Source organism: Xyrauchen texanus, chromosome 2 (assembly GCF_025860055.1).
Source record: "Xyrauchen texanus isolate HMW12.3.18 chromosome 2, RBS_HiC_50CHRs, whole genome shotgun sequence".
In the NCBI taxonomy this organism is placed as follows: Eukaryota; Metazoa; Chordata; class Actinopteri; order Cypriniformes; family Catostomidae; genus Xyrauchen; species Xyrauchen texanus.
This window is the reverse complement of record NC_068277.1, coordinates 29,409,225-29,428,380: the sequence shown is the minus strand read 5'-3', so window position 1 is coordinate 29,428,380 and position 19,156 is coordinate 29,409,225. Positions and strand designations below refer to the sequence as shown.

The following is a 19,156-nucleotide window of genomic DNA, read 5'->3' as shown; positions in this document are numbered from 1 at the left end:
GTCTCTAGGACATGTAAGGCGGGGTGCCAATGTGTTTGCATTCAAAGGCAAAGAGCAAATGCTTCCTGAGGCACCACACCCCACTGAGCGAAGACTGAAAAATCACACCTCATTGTTGCCCTTCCACATCTGTCCCATTCTCTCCCCTCTCCTCCTCATCTATTCCCTTTCAGCCCAGATCACCTAAAACTCACCTAAGATCTGTATCAAAAGACAATATCTGATGTATACAAATAATGTAACTTGTGTAACATGTTTGGTATCATTTAAAATGTCTCGGTGCGTCTGGTATAGTGTTTTGTCCCCACGTTTATAAAACTTAATGACAACAAAGTTATAAGGTCTATGCCAGATACTGAATAACTCTGGAGGTCTATCCCCCTCCTTGAAGGTTTAACCCTAGGAAGCCAAGAACCCTTTCACCCCCAAATTCTCATTGAACAAAGGATAATACCATTTGGTACACAATGTGTATTCTGTCTGGATATTTATGGAAGGCTGGCCCAGAGCTCAAGGTTCTCTGTAGTCAGATGATCCCACACCTCAATGTGTGTAACTGTAATAATAGGAATCTGATTATGTCAAATTATTAACAATAATTGCTTTACTTCATTTCTCAGAAACAACGCAGAGACCTTCAAGGGGCAAATCTATCTAGCAGTTTTGCCTGCCATTTTACAGACATACTCTATAATGCCACCACCATGTAAAAAGTGCATCTTGGATTATGTCATTCATAATTTTTTCACTTCTGCCAATTCAAACTTTGCCTGATTTGTAGACAAAATGGCTCAAAAATAATCTCCAGACCGAGCCGCACAGAATGAATAATACAGAATTGTGATATTTAATTTTGTTGAAAAGTTATGCAAACACATATTTAACAAGGTGGCTGTATCTCGGCAACGCTGTGACCTATCATAATGAAACTTGATTTACTTTATGAAGACCATGGTCAGAGGGCACATGCATAGTTTCACAACAGTACCATCTATGGGTCAAAAATTTTGAAAAATTGCTTTTTTTGCCCTAACTTTTGAACCGTATGAGTTCAAATCTGTCTGTGGATTCCTTAGGTCAGGTAGATTTTAATGATGCAATTTTCCTCATATCAGCCATACTGCCTCTCCACCATATTAACATTTATAAAAAAATCTTTTAAGTACATTGTAGAATGTAAAAGAAAATTGTTATACATCTTCGACATTATGGCCTGAGGATACTTTAAATGTTTGGAGACAGTGACACCTATTGTTAAAAAAATAACCCATACTTGTCTGCTGACTCTAAAACTGGCATGGTAACAGCTGTTCTCAGCTGTGATTCCTCTAAGCTTTGTATGTCCCTTGGTTGACTAGCAATGTTGTAGCTGTGTTGTGCAGTGAATAGCACACTGAACTATGGAATGAAAAGTTGTGGGTTCAAATCTGTCTTGGGGCAATGTGATCTGTGCTTGCCCTGTAAGATCTTTGGGTTGTGCAGTGGCAGACATTTTAATGCTTGGCCCTGTAATTGCTGCTTGCAATTAAGTTTCCCGTCTGTCAGTCACTTCGACGTTGAGCCCTAGCATCGCTTCTTCGACAAAACGTCTCGTTCCCTCCATCAGGGAACGGAGGTTACATACGTAACCTAGATGTTCCCCGTCTGTCGCTCACTTCAACGTCTCGTTCCCTCCATCAGGGAACAGAGGTTACATACGTAACCTAGACGTTTTGTGCCCATTTCATTATTAAATTCAGTCTTTATCAAGTGAATATATTTATTTTACACATATGCATGCTCTTTCTACCAAATGATGTCAGTTAGATTTATACTTGTCTATTAGCTGTGAAAGCTGTGAACATTTTGCAAAAAGATACTTCTATAATAATGTTACTATTGCTTTTGGACTCCCCAAAAAAGTTGCATTTTTTTGCTAAAAAGTTTAACATATTGAAAAAGTTAAATAAATTCCTTTAAAAGCTTCTATATTCCTGTATTCCTGTATTAGTTTTCATACATGTCTGTGCAGAAATATCTGAATAAAGTCCATACATGATGGTCCAGCATAGAAAATTATTTGTCTGTTGGACTGAAACAGAGTCTCCATTTGACCAATACTGCACAAAAGCAATGTCTGAACTTTGCAACAGGGGTTAAATTAATTGAGGAAAGAACTTCATTAATATTTTAGTCATGTCAGTATACAAGTCTCTGTGGCAAGTGTTCTGTAAGCACAGAGGATGGATGCTTAATCCTACACACTAATCCGTAAATCAGGTGGAGCAAAGACTGATGGAGAGAGAAGTCTGTCTTTAGTCTTATCAACCTGTAAACAATGGAAAGGATAATCATCACCCAGCCTATGTGCATGTGTGTGTGTGTGCCATTGGGTTCTCAATGCCATGTTTCCATGACGACAGGAGATTAAGACAGTGTTTTTTTTTGTAGAATTGTGGAGAATTAGAACTGGTTCATTAGAATCTGTTTAGAGAGAGTACAATAATAAGAATAACTATATCAGTAATTAATATTAATTGTAGTAAATATAGTATCTTGTTTGACAGAACACTTTTAATACCTCACTGTGGGTACTGTTGATTAGTGAAACACCAAGAGCTTGTAATCATCTAATAATCATCTAATCTAATAATCTAATGCTTTTGCTTTCTTTAAATAAATAAATAAACAAAGTGACTTTTTACAAATTTGCATTAGGTGTAAATAGCACCTGCCACACAACATGGCTATTTGCACTCCAATAGTCTGGATGAAACAGAGAAATTATAGAAAAACTGCGCTTTTAGTGTTGCTACAGTGGCGTGGTTTGTAACAACGGTATGGATGTGACTTTTTGGTGCGGATGACCCGGGTTCGAGTTTGCCATTTGTCACACATTTTGAAGTCCTGTTTCCTGTCTCCACTCTTAATATTAGGCCTACCTTTAATAATACTTTTATTAATAAATAAAAATGTATATAATTGTTAATTACTTCACAGTGATTTGATCAAGATGAAGGTTGAGGAGTTGAGAGAAAGGTTTGATCTGGGTAAAATTAACCATTGTTTTACCATAGTAATATTGTAGTAACCATGTTTTTTGGCAGAAGTCATAGTTTGGTGTACTACAGTAATATGGTGTTAATATAGTAGCCATGTGTTACGATTCCTGGTTGACTGCCCCGTGTTTCTCGTGTCACCTCTCATGAACTACAATTCCCACAATTCCCGGCCCTCATCACTGCCAGCTTTCAATCATTGTTTTCACCTGTTTGTCATTTGATCTTCATTAACCCTCTGTATTTAAGCCCGGTTGATTGTTCAGTCTCTGTCGATCATTGTTGGTAGATGTTGGATGTCGATGTTCAGCCCAGTTTACCCTGTTCATGTACCCTTTGATGTTTTCATGTTCCCCTTCTGTCGCTCTCTCCACGTTGTGTCGGAGAAGCGACACTAGGGGTCTCTCTTGAGCGCCGATATTCACCTCTGATCTATGAAAAAAGGCCAATGAGAGTTGGCAGCCAGTATTTGCATGTCCCGCCCCCGGACATACGGGTATTTAAGCGGCGCAAATACGGGAGTTCATTCAGAAAATTTCTTCGGAGCCGATGGTCTGTCTGCAGTTTGCTGCGAGTTACACGCCACTTAAACATTCCTGTTTTCCTCTGACGATCTGCATGCTGTTGGATCTTGACGGCGCACAACAGCGGCTTTCTCCTTCTCAGTGCACGGCGTGCATTGTTGCCCCTGAGCGCTTCGACAGTGCAGACACATACACACACACACTGTGTATTAAAAGAGTTTTTACTAAAAGAGTAATTTTCTCTAAAAGAGCAAACACAGCAGCGTTGAACGTCCTTTTAAGGACGCGTCTTTTTCAAGATGCCTTTCCGCCCCTGTGTCGTTCCTGGATGCGTTAGAGTGCTCTCTGCTTCAGACGGCCACAGGCGCTGTCTTGTGTGTTTGGGCCGACCCCCGTTCCCCGACACGCTCGCTGGTCTCCGTCCACGCTCGCGGCGATAGCGGCTCGCCTCACGGCCCGGCTGTCTATCCTCCCGAGTCCGAAGCAAATGAGCTCGCCGCTGCATCGGAGAGTGCGGTGTCTGATGCCGAGGACTCCCTGGACTGCCGCCTGGGCCAGCAGGCCCAGGCGGAGGCCGACGCTCAGATGTCCGACATGCTTGCCGGGCCGCCTTGAGCGTGGGTTTGGACTGGAACCCTCCATCCTCCCCACAGCCTTCTCAGTTGGATGATATGTTCCTGGGGGCAGCGCGCGTTCGCAGCCTCGCATCCCCGGTCCCTTTCTTCCGGAGGTGCATGATAAGCTGGCGTCTACGTGGAGAGCCCCGCTCTCCGCTCGTCTAGGTGCCACCCGCTCCACTCTCTCCACCCTCGGCGGTGGAGAGCGCCCGCGAGTACGACGCGATTCCCCAGGTTGATAGGGCAGTTGTGCACCATCTATGCCCGGTAGCCCTACCTCCTGGCGGGGTCAGCCCGTACTCCCATCCAAGCCCAGTAGGACAACATCCTCGCTAACACGAAGGCCTACACTCACGGCTGGGCCAGCTGCCTCCGCCCTGCATGCAATGGCCCTCCTGCAAGTCCACCAGGCCAAAGCTCTCAGAAACATGCACGGGGTGGACCTGATCCTGATGTGCTGCAGGAACTGCGCTCAGCGACCGACCTCACCCTGAGGCGGCGAAGGCCACAGCGCAGGCACTTCGGACAGGCGATGGCCACCCTAGTGGTCCAGGAGCGCCATCTTTGGCTCAACCTGGTCGAGATGCGTGAGACTGACAAAAACCGCTTCCTGGGCGCACCTGTCTCCCAGATTGGCCTTTTCGGTGACACCGTCGAGGACTTCGCCCAACAGTTCTCTGCGGTGAAGAAGCAGGCGGAGGCCATTTCAGCACATCATGCCCGCCGCCAGACCTGCCGCTCACGGGCCCTGCCCGTCTGCCCGCCGAGGCCGTCCCCTGCGAGAAACCAGCTCCTGCTCCGCCTCAACCCGGGCCCAGCTCTCAGCCCCAGCGTCGAGCACTCCGCAGGTGGCGCCGCCCCTGTCTCCACGAACCCCCTCCAGGACCGGAAGGCTCCCAAGCGTTCCTGAGACAGCCGACCCAGAGCCGAAGACGTTAGCTCCGGAGGTGGTAAGACCGCTCCGTCCCCGGTGGAGGGCGGGAGGAGAATCCTTTGTTTTTCATTTGCCACACCCCTGGCGGGGGCTGTGGTACCCACATTCTCAATAAAGAGCTATTTCCTTTGCCTCTGGGTCACCTGGCCGCAAATGCCGTTCTCACGGCAATGTGCTTTCAGATCACAACAGTCCGGTACACGGACGCGGCGATCCGCCTTCCACCTGCCCACGACTGTCCCCGGCCGGCCGGTTCAGGCGAGTCCAGAGGGCGCCAACATCAGACCTCCTCCTCAGTCAAGAACCCGCCCCTGCGGTGCGCGAACAAGGTAAGTGCTTTGAGTCTATTCTCAGCACCTCAGCCTCAGGCCGCCAGCGAAGCCGCCCGGCGCTGCATTACCTATTCGCCCGCTCGCGAGGCCCGCCGGTACGTCCAAAATACTCATCCCTTTGGTGCCCCTAAGCGCAGAGCTGGGAAGCGTGGCTTTAAGCTTCCCAGCGCATCACGCTGGCTGCACGGACCATTCGACTTCGATTCACGCAATTCAGTTTGCCCGGCTCCCGGCCCCCTTCAGGGGCGTCCGCTTTTCCGCAGTACACGGCGAGCATGCCAGTTCCCTGCGCGCAGAAATCGCGACCCTCTTAGCCGGTATGAGGAAGGGTTTCTACAGCCCTTACTTCATTGTACCCAAGAAAGGCGGCGGCTTACGACCAATCCTGGACTTGCGAGTTTTCAATCGGGCCTTGTTAAAACTCCCGTTCAAAATGCTTACGCAGAGAAATATTCTGGCTGGCGTTCAGAATCTAGATTGGTTCGCAGCGGTGGACCTGAAGGACGCGTACTTCCACGTCTCAATTCTGCCACGACACCGACCCTTCCTACGGTTCGCGTTCGATGGCCAGGCGTTTCATTACAAAGTCCTCCCCTTGGCCTGTCTCTGTCCCTCGGCGTCTTCACGAAAGTCGCAGAAGCGGCCCTTGCCCGCTTCACGGTAGCCGGCATCCGCATTCTCAACTACCTCGACGACTGGCTCATCCTAGCACACTCTCGAGAGTTACTATGCACACACAGAGACCAGGTGCTCCGGCACCTCAGCGGCTGGGGCTTCAGGTCAACTGGGAAAAGAGCAAGCTCACTCCGGTTCAGAGCATCTGTTTTCTCGGGTTGGAGTTAGACTCAGTCTCAATGACAGCGCGTCTCACGGCGGCGTGCTCAGTCGGTGCTGGACTGCCTTGCTTCCTTCAAGCCAGGCACAGTGGTCCCTCTAAAACTTTCCAGAGGCTCCTGGGGCATATGGCGTCCTCCTGGCGGTCGCGCCGCTGGGGTTGATGCATATGAGACCACTCCAGCACTGGCTCCAGACTCGAGTCCCGAGACACGCATGGCACCGCGGCACGCATCGGGTAAGGATCACCCCGCCTGCCTCAAAACACTCCGACCCCGAGTGCCCCTGCAGCAGGTGTCCCGACGCAGGTGTCCCGACGCGTCCTGGTCACAACCGACGCCTCCCGGTCCGGGTGGGGTGCCGTGTGCAGCGGGCACGCAGTGCCACTCACATCCCCGGCAAGCTCAACGTCGTAGCGGACGCGCTATCATGACAACGCCTGCCCGGCGGGGAGTGGAGGCTTCAGCCCCAGTCGGTCCAGCTGATTTGGGAACGGTTTGGCAAGGCCCAGGTAGACCTGTTCGCCACCCAGGAAACCTCCCACTGCCCGCTCTGGTACACCCTAACAGAGGCTCCCCTCGGGACAGACACACTGGCACACAGCTGGCCCTCGGGGCTGCGCAAGTACGCATTTCCCCCAGTGAGCCTTCTTGCACCGGTGCTGTGCAAGGTCAGGGAGGGCGAGGAGCAAGTCACGTTGGTGGCCCCCTACTGGCCCACTCGGACTTGGTTCTCGGAACTCAGGCTCCTCGCGACAGCTCCTCCCTGGTGAATTCCCTGAGAAAGGACCTCCTCTCTCAGGGGCCGGGGCACGCTCTGGCACCCGCGCCCAGACCTCTGGAACCTCCACGTCTGGTCCCTGGGCCGGGACGCGGAAGAGCTAGCCGGCTTACGGCGACCGTTGTGAATACAATTAACCAAGCCAGAGCTCCCTCTACCAGGCACCTTTCGCCCTAAAGTGGCGCTTGTTATGAGATTGGTGTTCTTCCGAGCCGAAGACCACGCAGAGATCTTGCGATTAGGTCAGTGCTTCTGTTCCTACAGGAGGCTGGACAGGAGGCTATCCCGTCCACCCTCAAGGTGTATGTTGCGCTATCGCCGCCCACCACGATCCTGTAGATGGCAAGTCTTTGGGTAAGCCCGACCTGATCCTCAGGTTCCTGAGAGCGCCGGAGGTTGAATCCCTCCCGGCCAGGCCTAGTTCCCTCCTGGGATCTCTCGGTAGTCTTGGCAGGACTCCAGAGACCTCCCTTCGAGCAGCTCGAATCAGTTGGACTCAGGGCCCTCTCTCTTAAGGCGGCCCTGCTGATCGCTTCGCCTCCATTAAGAGGGTCGGGGGACCTGCAAGCGTTCTCTGTCAGCGACACTTGCCTGGAGTTAGGTCCGGCAGATCGTCTGTGATCCTAAGACGCTGACCGGGCTATGTGCCCAAGGTTCCTACCACACCATTCGAGATCAGGTAGTGAACCTGCAAGCGCTGCCCGGGAGGAGGCAGACCCAGCCCTTTCGTTGCTGTGTCCAGTCGCACCCTGCGCATTTACCTGGACCGCACACAGAGCACCAGGCGCTCTGAGCAGCTCTTTGTCTGCTTTGGGGGCGGCAGAAAGGGAATGCCGTCTCCAAACAGAGGCTCGCCCACTGGGTTGTCGATGCCATCACACTGGCTTATCACACCCAGGCCGTGCCCCTACCCGTGCGGGTCCAAGCTCACTCAACAAGGGGTGTTGCGTCCTCGTGGGCACTGGCCAAGGGCACCTCCCTAGCAGACATCTGTAGAGCGGCGGGTTGGGCAACACCCAACACCTTCGCGAGGTTTTACAACCTCGCGTTGAGTCGGTTCGTCTCGTGTTTTCTCAGGTCGAGCCGTAGAACTTCGGTAACGCGTGGACCGACCGGCGGGTGGATCGCTGGCCCAGCGCCCTTTCCTGGCGTCAAGGTAAAGTAGTCGCCTTCTTCCCAGAGCCCCACTCGAGTCGGGCCCCTGGTCGATTCCTCCCCAGCCCTCGGGTCAGCGGTTCAGCGGAGGAACTCGCCGACCCAAGCCACTGCGGGTACCCTGATGGCTACCCTGTACTGGTATAGGTGCTCCACAGGTAAGTAGAGGCCTCCTGTCGGACGCCCCTGTGTGTATTTCCACGGTTCTGTCCCTTACGGCGGACCCCGTGTCTCCCTTAGGCAGTTACAGCTGCCCGGTCGCCGTGCTGTAGCAACTCCCCTTCGAGGCTGGGATCTACCACCGCACCATACTTTCCACCACGAGCCCTAAGGCGGCGTGTGGCGTGTCTACCACTTTTCTTCCCCAAGAAAAAGGGCAGGTGTGGTCTCCGCGGGGTCTGGGTAAGACCCCTTCCCTATATCGTGTAAGGGCCCGGGCGTGATTGCTCTATGCGAAAAACATAGAGAGAAAAGAGGCCCAGCCAGGCTGGCCCGTTCACATCGTGGAGAGAGCGACAGAAGGGGAACGTTTGGTTACGTATGTAACCTCCGTTCCCCGAGGGAGGGAACGACACGTGTGTCTTTCCTCCGCCATGTCACTTAACCGAGCCACTGTTGTGGCGGACCATTCCGGCTCCTCAGAAAAATCCTGAATGAACTCCCGTATTTGCGCCGCTTAAATACCCGTATGTCCGGGCGGGACATGCAAATACTGGCTGCCAACTCTCATTGGCCTTTTTTCATAGATCAGAGGTGAATATCGGCGCTCAAGAGAGACCCCTAGTGTCGCTTCTCCGACACAACGTGTCGTTCCCTCCCTCGGGGAACGGAGGTTACATACGTAACCAAACGTTTTTGTTTAATTTTTCCCATCGTGGATGTTTCCGTTGTTCCTGTCTGTTTTGTTTTCACCTTTATAAATAAAACCCGCACTTAGATCTGCACTCCTCGTCTGCCTCCTCCTACTTATGTTACACCATGATACATGTTTTGGTTACTATTATTTACTTCAAAATACCATGGTGATACTATGGTTACTGTAGTAAACCAATGTTTAATTTTTGTTAGTATTTAATTAGGGGTGCAAATAGTATCTGCCAGTATTTGCACGGGGTTGCACATAGCATCGATTAATATTTAATACACTTAGTGCAAAGATGCTTTTTGTTACTATTTACACTTATTGTTCTATTTTCGTGACAGTGCTTGGCACAGCGCAACACGCAACAACTGTGTGCAACATCTTATCTAATTTTTGTGAGAGTGCTAATTCTACATGTAATTTTCGTGCCAGCGCAAATGGGCTAGGTTGGGAGTTTTTGCACTATCTGTGGGTCAATGTGCGCAAGCTGTGGGTGTATTGTATGGTAATTAGTTGCGTAAAGCACAATGGAAGTATAACTTCCTTTAATGTGCACTAAACATACTTCCACACTGTGAGATAAAATTATGAAATGTTCTATATAATATAGCTTTGCCACCAAGAAGAATTTTAATGTTAAAACTAAAATAACTCTTAATCTGACAAATTCTGAGAAAGACCTTGGGGAAAGGCTTCACACATGCAAAGCTGCCAATGCCAGACCAACCACTGAGCTAAATCAGCATGAACTATTCCTCTCTGAATAACTAAAACCTATGACAGCATACACAGTAATGCAATATAAACAAACTGCATTCAGAATGCAAAACATAGGCTATTTGGTGCGTTCTTATGCATTCTTACAGTCTTGTGGACTCACTTGACGTCATCGTCAAACTCCAAAAAAGGAAATAGATATGAGGTTATTGAATCTACATACTGCAGCACAATACACAATAGACTCAATGTGTAGTAATTGCATTCTTAGAATTGTAAAACACCCAAAATATCAGCTTTGCCAAACCTGACAGCTTGAATATGCCTAGTTTAGAAATATTTGCAGATACACAACAGCTAAATTAACTGAAAAAAAAAAAGCTTTTCAAAATAATTTTAACTATGCTGAAGCAAGCCCTCATATGATTTGAGGCAACAGCGGCTCGCCTCACCCTGACAGATTACTGACACTAGAAAGAAGCTGAAATTAATTCAAAGCCTCCATCCATAACCTGAAAACCAGCCATGTGTTTAATTGTGTTTGAGACAAACAAATAAGAATTACCTGGTGATAAATGTACACAGAGATATAGGCGCTGGGTAATTTACAAACTCCAGCTGTTGTCTTTGAATCCAGTGGATTGAGTGAGGTGGTTTATTTGAAGACAATTCTATGATATGTATTAAATATACATGTAAAGTAGATCAGTTTATGTGTCTTTGTATTGCCACCCATTCTGAATGCTGCTATTCATCTGATCATTTAGTTATTAATCCTGTCGCACCAGGCAGGCAACATGCTGAGCTGTTATACCGTGCTGTGCCAGCCCTCAACCAACTGTAGAGCTGATAAATCAATCTCAATAGAAAGCACAACAAAGAATGACTGCTGTATTAATCTACTTCTAAGCATTCATTCAGAGAGCACAATGGGCAGCACACAAACATACTGTGGCATTCACTGAAGATATTCTTCAGCAGTGGTGGACGAAGTACACATACCATGTACTTGAGTTAAAGTAAAGATACTCAAGGTAAAATATTACTCAAGTAAAAGTAGAAGTGCTGCCTTTAAACATTCACTTGAGTAAAAGTACAAAAGTATTTGCCTTCAAATGTACTTAAGTATCCAAGTACTATGATTTTTTTATGGCCATAATGTCCTATTATAATTTGTAACAAGACTCTTGCTTAACTCAGTCTACATGAAGACTAATGTCACTCTTGGCACACCAATCTATTAATAAAATGACATTAATTAGTCAGATGTATATATATATATATATATATTTGAATTGAATACATTTTTTGTGTGTTTAATTTTGGAGGGAAGGGGACTGTTCCCATAAGGTATAAATACATTTACAATATTTACTGTATATATTTTTCTTGAGTGTCTATGGTCATAATTATTAACATCCTAATGTTATTATACATTCACATAAACCTGCACAACGCAATTAAATATATATATATATATATATATATATATATATATATATATACACACATGCACACATATATATATATATATATATACACACACACACACGCCATACACACACATACACAGAATATATATAAATAGAATATATATATATATATAAATATATATATATATATATATATATATATATATATATATATATATATATATATATTCTATGTTATGGGAGCAGCCAATTTCCCTCAAAATTAAACACAAAAGCGTATTAATGCAGTGTTTCTGCTACTCCCCAGAAAAAAATGCTATTATATGCAAGTCTTTTTAGTGTCAACATAATAAGCAATGTACATTATGCGTCAATATTTACCGATAATTGCTGCAATAATAGCTGCTGCTCTCTGCCCCGCTTAAAATCATTGGCAACGCAATTTGTTTGGAACTATTGAGAGCTACACGAATCACGTGACCGCGCGGCGGCGAGATCACTGTCGCAACCGTCTATGTTCGCAACTCTCATATTTAGCGGCTCTGGGGTGCGTTTCCTGTACAGCGACGTAACTTGCTGCTCCACTACCGTAGTACGATGCACTGTTGAAGAAATCAACTTGCTAGTCACGACTGTTTCCCGAAACCGTATTGTCGCAAATTGGTTGTTCAACCACGTTGGTTAATGATGTCACACATGTGGTGGAGTAAAAATCTGTTTGCGATCGAATTAATGCTAGATGTTTTGCTATAAATTACGGACATGTCATCTGAGGACTATCTCATATTTTTCTCAGTTATTTGCTTTATTTCCAGATTCAATCATAGGCTCGTTCTTACGCACTAGAGCACCCCTGGTTCGCGCTTAGTAGATGCCGCCAAGGCAAGTTCAAAACAAAGCGCGCGCGCTGTACTGTGATTGGTGGCTCGTTTGACCAGTTACGTTTTTATCCATTCATAAATAAAAAGGTACGACTGATTTTGAAAATGTAGTAGAGTAAAAAGATATTTGACTTTGAAATGTAGTGAAGTTAAAGTAAAAGTCTCCCCAAATTTAAATACTTCAGTAAAGTACAGATACGCAAAAAAGCTACTTAAGTACAGTAACGAATTACATTTACTTCGTTACTGTCCACCACTGTTCTTCAGTATCACAACCAGCCATTTATGACAATTGAGAGGTATTATGGTTTTCATACATTTTCCATTTTGCATTTTACATTCTAGATTTACATCTAGATTTAGCGCTTAGATTTACAGTGTTCATATGAAATTACTGAAATCCCAACGCTTCTGGGTTCTTTTGAGAACAGATTTCAATGGTGGATATGGACAGCTCTGCAGTTTCATAAGCGTATAATCATTATATAATGTAATAAGGTTTAAGTTAATAGAAATGACTATAAATTGATATATAATGTTGACAGTGTAGACATATGTGTGGGTTCTTTCTGAACTATCAGCAAAACATGTTTTAACTTGGTTCTGTCTAGCCCGTACAACTACGTAACTCACTGCTTAACCACCATAGTACTAGCTAGTCATGACTTTAGTCCCTAAACCATAGTAAGTATTTTGCACATCCAGCATTCGAAAACGAGAAAGTTTAGTCTGCATCCTGCAAGACTGCTACAAGGCACGACCACTAAAGTTACGCCTCCTTCAAAAAAAACAACGAAATGGCAACAGTTTGATGCCACATTCATACACCATGTTTGTTGTGTTATTTGGAGTCCCGCAGAAACACTAAACCTACCCGTAAACCTAACCCTAACCATACTCCACAAAGCTGTTCAATATGTAAAAGCTGCTGAAGACATGTAATGTGACAGATGATTACACTACAATAGTAAGATTTCCCTTTACATCAGATTTCAGGGTTCCCCCAATGCACTTGAGCACATACGCACATGCGCACTTTTCAAAAACCTATAAGAATGCCACTAATGCGTTAACATGGACACATAAGCTGTCTTCTCCGACAGAAGCCATTTGTATTAAAGCGCTTTGTCTTAACAGCCTTTAATCCTTTGAACGGTTGCATTCACGTTTACGTGATGTTTCAGAAATCCACTTTCTGCGAAACCCCGGAATAAGCAGTTTTCTTAAGTGCATGTTAACGTGGTAAAATGAATAATAAATATGGAATAAAACATATAGAAGCCTCAGCAAAGTCAAATGATGACCACACAGCAAACTAGCAACAGGTTAGAATGAAAGAGCTGTCGTTCCAACCATGCAACTTTGCGGTGCTGTTTGCAAATGTTCGTTGGAACTATGGTTTCGAAACACCAAATTGCATGCTGGGGAATGGGAGGTCCGTGGGGTCCACGGCGGAGGTAGTCCCATTGAGGTGCCCAAATCGCCCCCCAGTGCTAGCCGCGCTGTCCTCATACCCATAGGTAGAAGGACTAAGGCGGGGAGCCGCTGGGATGGCTTGCTTTCTAACGAAGGCAAGCCGTGACCGCAACGTTGCCATGGTTATGTTTTCACGATGAGGACATGACTCATCCACGAACGATGTCTCCACGTGGGCAGAGCCCAGACACAAAAGACAGCGATCACGGCCATCAGAAGGCGAGAGACAATGACCGCAACCAGGAATAACACACAAACGGAAAGGCATCTTAAAAAGGCGCATCTTTAAAAAGAAGTTTCCATGTGCCACTCCCTTTTATCAAAGATCAGAGGTGTCTCGGGCTCCCACATTTGACACCTAGCGTCACTACATCGACACAATGTTGAGTGAGTGACAGACAGGGAACACTATATCATACTTTTTACAGCTTGAGCATGTAAGTGTCTTTTAATATCTCCAGAGTCCGAGGATTTTGAATTCTTTGACAAATTGTCTTCCTGGAACTGTTAAGAATCAAAGTGTATCGAATCTCACCAGTTTATAACACAAAGTATTAAAACTACTAAAACGGCAAATTAGTGCCGTTGTCAGGGGCTGCATTCTCCACCTGAGCTCGCTAAAGTCAAACATCTTCTTTCCAGCAAAAACCTGGAAATTGTGATCCACTCACTAATTTCATCAAGGTTAGACTATTGTAACTCATTGTACAATAGCCTCCCGCAAAATGCGTCATCCCGCCTACAGCTGGTTCAAAATGCAGCAGCTAGACTTTTGACAGGGTTAAGAATGAGGGATCTACCCCTGTATTAGTGTCTCTACACTGGCTTCCTGTAAAATTCAGGGTCGATTTAAAAATTCTGCTTTATGTTTACAAAGCAGTATCTGGTCTTGAGCCCAAATACATCAGTGATCTTCTCGTCCCTTACACCCCCACCAGAGCACTCAGGTCTTCTCATCAACTTCATTTGAGGGTTCCTTGTTGTCGCTATAGATCTAAGGTTGATCGTGCCTTCTCTGTGGTAGGTCCTAAACTCTGGAATAGTCTCCTTTACCATGTGAGGTCAGCTTATTCAATAGCCCTTTTGAAATCCTCTTTGAAAACATGTTTATATACTTTAGCATTTGAATAGGACTTTTTAATAGGTTAAATTAGGTAAATACAGTATTTGTATCTATTTATTTATTATTATTATTTCTTTTTTTGTATGTATGTATATAATTCTGTCATTGTATATTTATTTGATTGATTTGTAAAGTACTTTGGTTCAATTTCTGTTGTTTTTCAATGTGCTCAATAAATAAAGGTTGACTTGAAAAGTGTAAAAACTGTGACTATGTGGTGCAATTAAAACTTAAAGCTTTTTTTGTTTGAGCAGCCCAACAAAGCATTTGGGGTGGGGAAATCTGTCTGACTAACCAATGGAAGTCGGAAGGGAGTGTTTGGGAAACCTCTTTGAAAACATTTTTTATTTATGCAGCTCTGTTTGGTATCACTAGAGGAAAAAAAAAATTACACACTTCTAATTTCATTGTATGTATGTTTTATCACATTCTGTGCCCATGATATGACTTCTTGCAATAGCATCGCTAATGTACAGGAACTGACCCCCACAGCGAAGTCTCACCCAACAGCTCTCAGTTTTCCTGCATGCTGCACTTTCAATCAAAGAACCAGAGAAGCTTTCTCCAGACATTGGATGATTATGATTTACCTGCTTGCAAAACCCTGTGAGCTTCGACAAACAATCAGTCTTCCCGTCTGGAAAGAAGCATTGATTTAATGAGGACAAAAGGTGGTAGGTGTTAATATTGTTTTCTACTTGAACAGAATGAGAATATTGTAGCATGACAAAATGGGTCCCAGCAGACTCTCTCATTCCCTGGGCCTTGCTGACTGGTTGTTAGGCTAATTTTACAGAGAATCTCAACTAGGGCATCATGCTAATAAATTATTCTCTTGGGATATTGTTTGATAGATTGACCCTTTAGTGACAGACAGGTTAGTTTTGAGTGGATGATAAAATTAATAATGATTTTTTTACGTGGTTTAGGACTAAGCTATTTTCAGTTTGGACTTTCACAGAAAAATCCATCTTCAGTTCTACCTTCTCCTTTAACAACACAGAATTAATTTTGAGAATGTGTTTTAGGGACCAGCCCTTGGCTTTCTCACCAGCTGGCAGTCCTCCAGAGAGTTGACCAACTGGGCATTCTGACAGGAAAGGATGGCTCCAGCAAGGTTTAGCATCACGCACACAGCAGACAACAGCATGAAGAAAGTTATCTGTTGAGACAGAAATGAAACAGACTTAGGTGGTAAATTAAGACTTCTTAGAAACAAAAAACAGTGGGCAAAAGCAACTGTTCACCTCATTAAACAGCCATTACAGAAGGATTCTAGATTTCTCTCTAGGTCTTAGTACAGAATAACTAAGGCAGAATTGCACTGACAGATGTATTATCTGATGTCTAGTCTTGCTATTTATTTTGTCTGTAAAATGTTTTACAAAGCAGAGCACTGTCTTTTTCTGCATAATTTTTTGGGGGCAAAATGACAGATGTTGAGTCTTGTAGTTAGAGAAATCTAACATGTGGTAAGGTTTATGCTTAAAACAAGAAAAATAAAATGCCAATGGGTTAAGAAAAAATAAACCTTAACAGATTTGCTTTTGTTTGTTTTGTATGTGGTGAGGTAATAAAAGCAGAAAAAAATTGTACATTCTACATTGAATAAGTTAGTTTAAGAACTTAAAATGTTTAAGTAAATTCTAAATTTGTACATGTATAAATGAATGCTTTGGCTTTTAAGTAAATATTATGCGATTGCTTGTTATCTTTTACAATGCATCATCACGTGTCAGTCCTGAAGTAGAAAATCTTTTCATATTTATTTGCTAATATGTGTAAATTTCACAGGTAAATGAAATAAGTCAATTTTACTTAACTTTTCGTTGAACCAGGCTTAAATAATGAATGTGCTTGCATGACTTTACTGTTAGCAAGTTCACTTGCACAGATTTTATTGTTTATTTTGTTGTTATGTTTAGGAAGTCTGAAGCTAATTTTCTGCTCAAAATGACACACTTATGATCATAAAAATAATTTATTGTTGATTCTGTTGATTGTAACCTTCATCGTGCTTGGTGAGGTCTGCATGCGAAGCTCAAGATCTTGTTTCTTTAGCCATTAAAAGCAAACTGATATTGTCTAATAGACTACATAGCATTCATTATGTTTACCTGTGGAAGGCTTTCGTGTGTCATGTGGTACAAAACTAAGTACATAAAAAAATGCATTGAAATGCTAGTACACTTTTAAAGGTATGGCTTAATTCAGTGCTACATTTCTTAAGTAAAATGTACAAACAAAGAGTAAGTACAGTTTCTTGAAACTTGAAACAGAGTATTGCAAAGTAAACTTTACATGAGAATTAAATCCATCAAGAATTGTGCGTAGTTTTTACTTGAAAATATGGTATATTAAATGCACTACTGGAAATTGTTTCCTAGGTTTTTAAAGTAAACCCCACAACCATTTTTTTTCCCCAGTATTTTTTTGCCTTGTTTTTGTGTTTAGATTTAGCAAACCAAAAATAAACCAATTGTGGTTTATGGGATTTGACATAAGAGTGTGAAAGATCGAAGTTGATTGATCAGAGCTATTCATCCACAGGGAAAGAGAAAGTAACAGATGTGACTAATAATTAAAGCACTCAATAATCAATGCCTTCAACCAAAACAATTACTGTTGATCTCACCATCTGAGCCCCAACTCATTACTGTGAAAGACAGCCTCTAACAGCTCACATAGATAAATGAGAAACAGTAACAGAAGTGCATTTCAGAGCACTGAGGTATTTTTCTCTGGGTGTTGATATACTACCTCTCCCACAATTCCTTCGTAGACCATGCTGATACATGGCCAGTTACATATGGCTGGCTAGAGAAACCAATTTCTGTGAAATTCCCCGCCCATATCTTATCAGTGCAGTCCCATGCAGCTTGATAGATCTCAAGCACGCACATTTTTCCTATTTTTGTACAGCTGGTGGAACTGCGGCTCCTGGTTCCTCTCCCCCTGTCACTCCATTAAAAACAATTCTCTTTATTTCTCAGATGACAGTTCTGGGATCTCAGTCCTGAAGGATGAATTACACAGGACATTATGGTTGCTTTAAATCACAGTTCATGTGCAGTAGTATGGGTATAAAACTGTCAGGTCCAGCCCAGGCAGATTACTAGCTGTATATCAGCTTTGGTCTTAGCTCCACAGCATCGTGATTTACTAATGTGGCCCTCTACCTGATGGGACATTAACCTTGCAATACCAAATGTTTCAGAAGAGAGAAGAGACAGAGTAAGAAAGCTGAGCGTTGAAAGTGAAAGTTAGAGAGGCTAGACATCAGACTCATTTCAAATCAATCACACAGACAGAGATTAACATTTAGGGCATGCAGGAGTGCTGATGTTAGGGACATTTAGAGAGAGATGGAGGGATATGACTGATATTAATGTTAGTGTTTTTCAGACTCTTACTAAAATGGAAGATTAAGTGACTGATGTACTATATGAAGGGGTTCTGAAGCTTCCTGAAGCTGTGAGGGTCCTTGGCTCAGTGGCACAGTAAACTTCACGCTTGAATTCCTCACTTATAATGTGTGGACTTTGTAAAGATGACAAAGGGGATCAATTGCAGCTGAATGACTGAACAGTTTCATATTCTCTCTTATGGTCAAAGGACATTGAAAGGTTATGAGCTTAGGCAGCAAATGTTGAGAATCTATTTCCTCTACACTTTAAAAGATAAAGGCTTTTATTAAATGTCCTTTCTGACCAGCATGAACATTAGATGGATTTACATGCTGGTTCAAGCTGATTAACTCTTTCCCCGCCAGCGTTTTTAAAAAAAGTTGCCAGCCACCGCCAGGGTTTTTGACGATTTTCGCTAAACTTTAATGGCCCGCAGAATATTTTCTTCCATGAATATATGAAGATGCTATATATCTGAGCCTCTGCTTTTAGGCAAAAAAAACGATTTTATTTTATCTTCATTTGTTCTTTTTTTATTGCCACTTGAACAGAGGTAGGTTTTGTCAAAAACAACATTTCGGACAAAAAGCTGAGAAAAAGGCATTTTTATCAAACAAGTGCTTTAGTATTAGTATGGTGTTCCACTTCACGTTTGAGACGATCACAGTCTGTTTCTTTGATCAAAGAGTTGCGTACTCTTTCAAAACATGCGCGGGGTCTTCCTTACCGTATACCACCTAAAACACGGATACCCGGAAAATTCTGTGTTTGGCGGGGAAGCGTTTTTTCATAAAACCCGGAAAATTCCGTGTTTGGCGGGGAAAGAGTTAATGCCAGTTATTTTTGTTTTGGTGTTGAGTGTTCTTGTTTTTTTCTATTAATTCTGCCATTGCAGTGTGAAAACACAACAGACCCTGCTGTCTTGCAATCTTGTTACACAAACAATGAACAATATCCCATAAATTATTCCATTGAAATACACTTGGAATATCACGTCTCATCAAATCCCTGATTGTTAAAGTGATAGAACTAAAAGATGAAGA

General features: G+C 44.0%; 1 protein-coding gene across 1 annotated transcript in view; it reads right to left on the bottom strand.

The window, feature by feature from the left end:
* fam189a1 (family with sequence similarity 189 member A1) overlaps positions 1-19,156 on the bottom strand; it is a 242,002-nt gene that overhangs the window by 36,473 nt on the left and 186,373 nt on the right. Inside the window, exon 3 of the mRNA XM_052138454.1 lies at positions 15,758-15,868. Coding sequence (XP_051994414.1) covers positions 15,758-15,856 — 99 coding nt within the window. The 5' untranslated portion in view covers positions 15,857-15,868. The remainder of the gene's footprint in view (positions 1-15,757; positions 15,869-19,156) is intronic.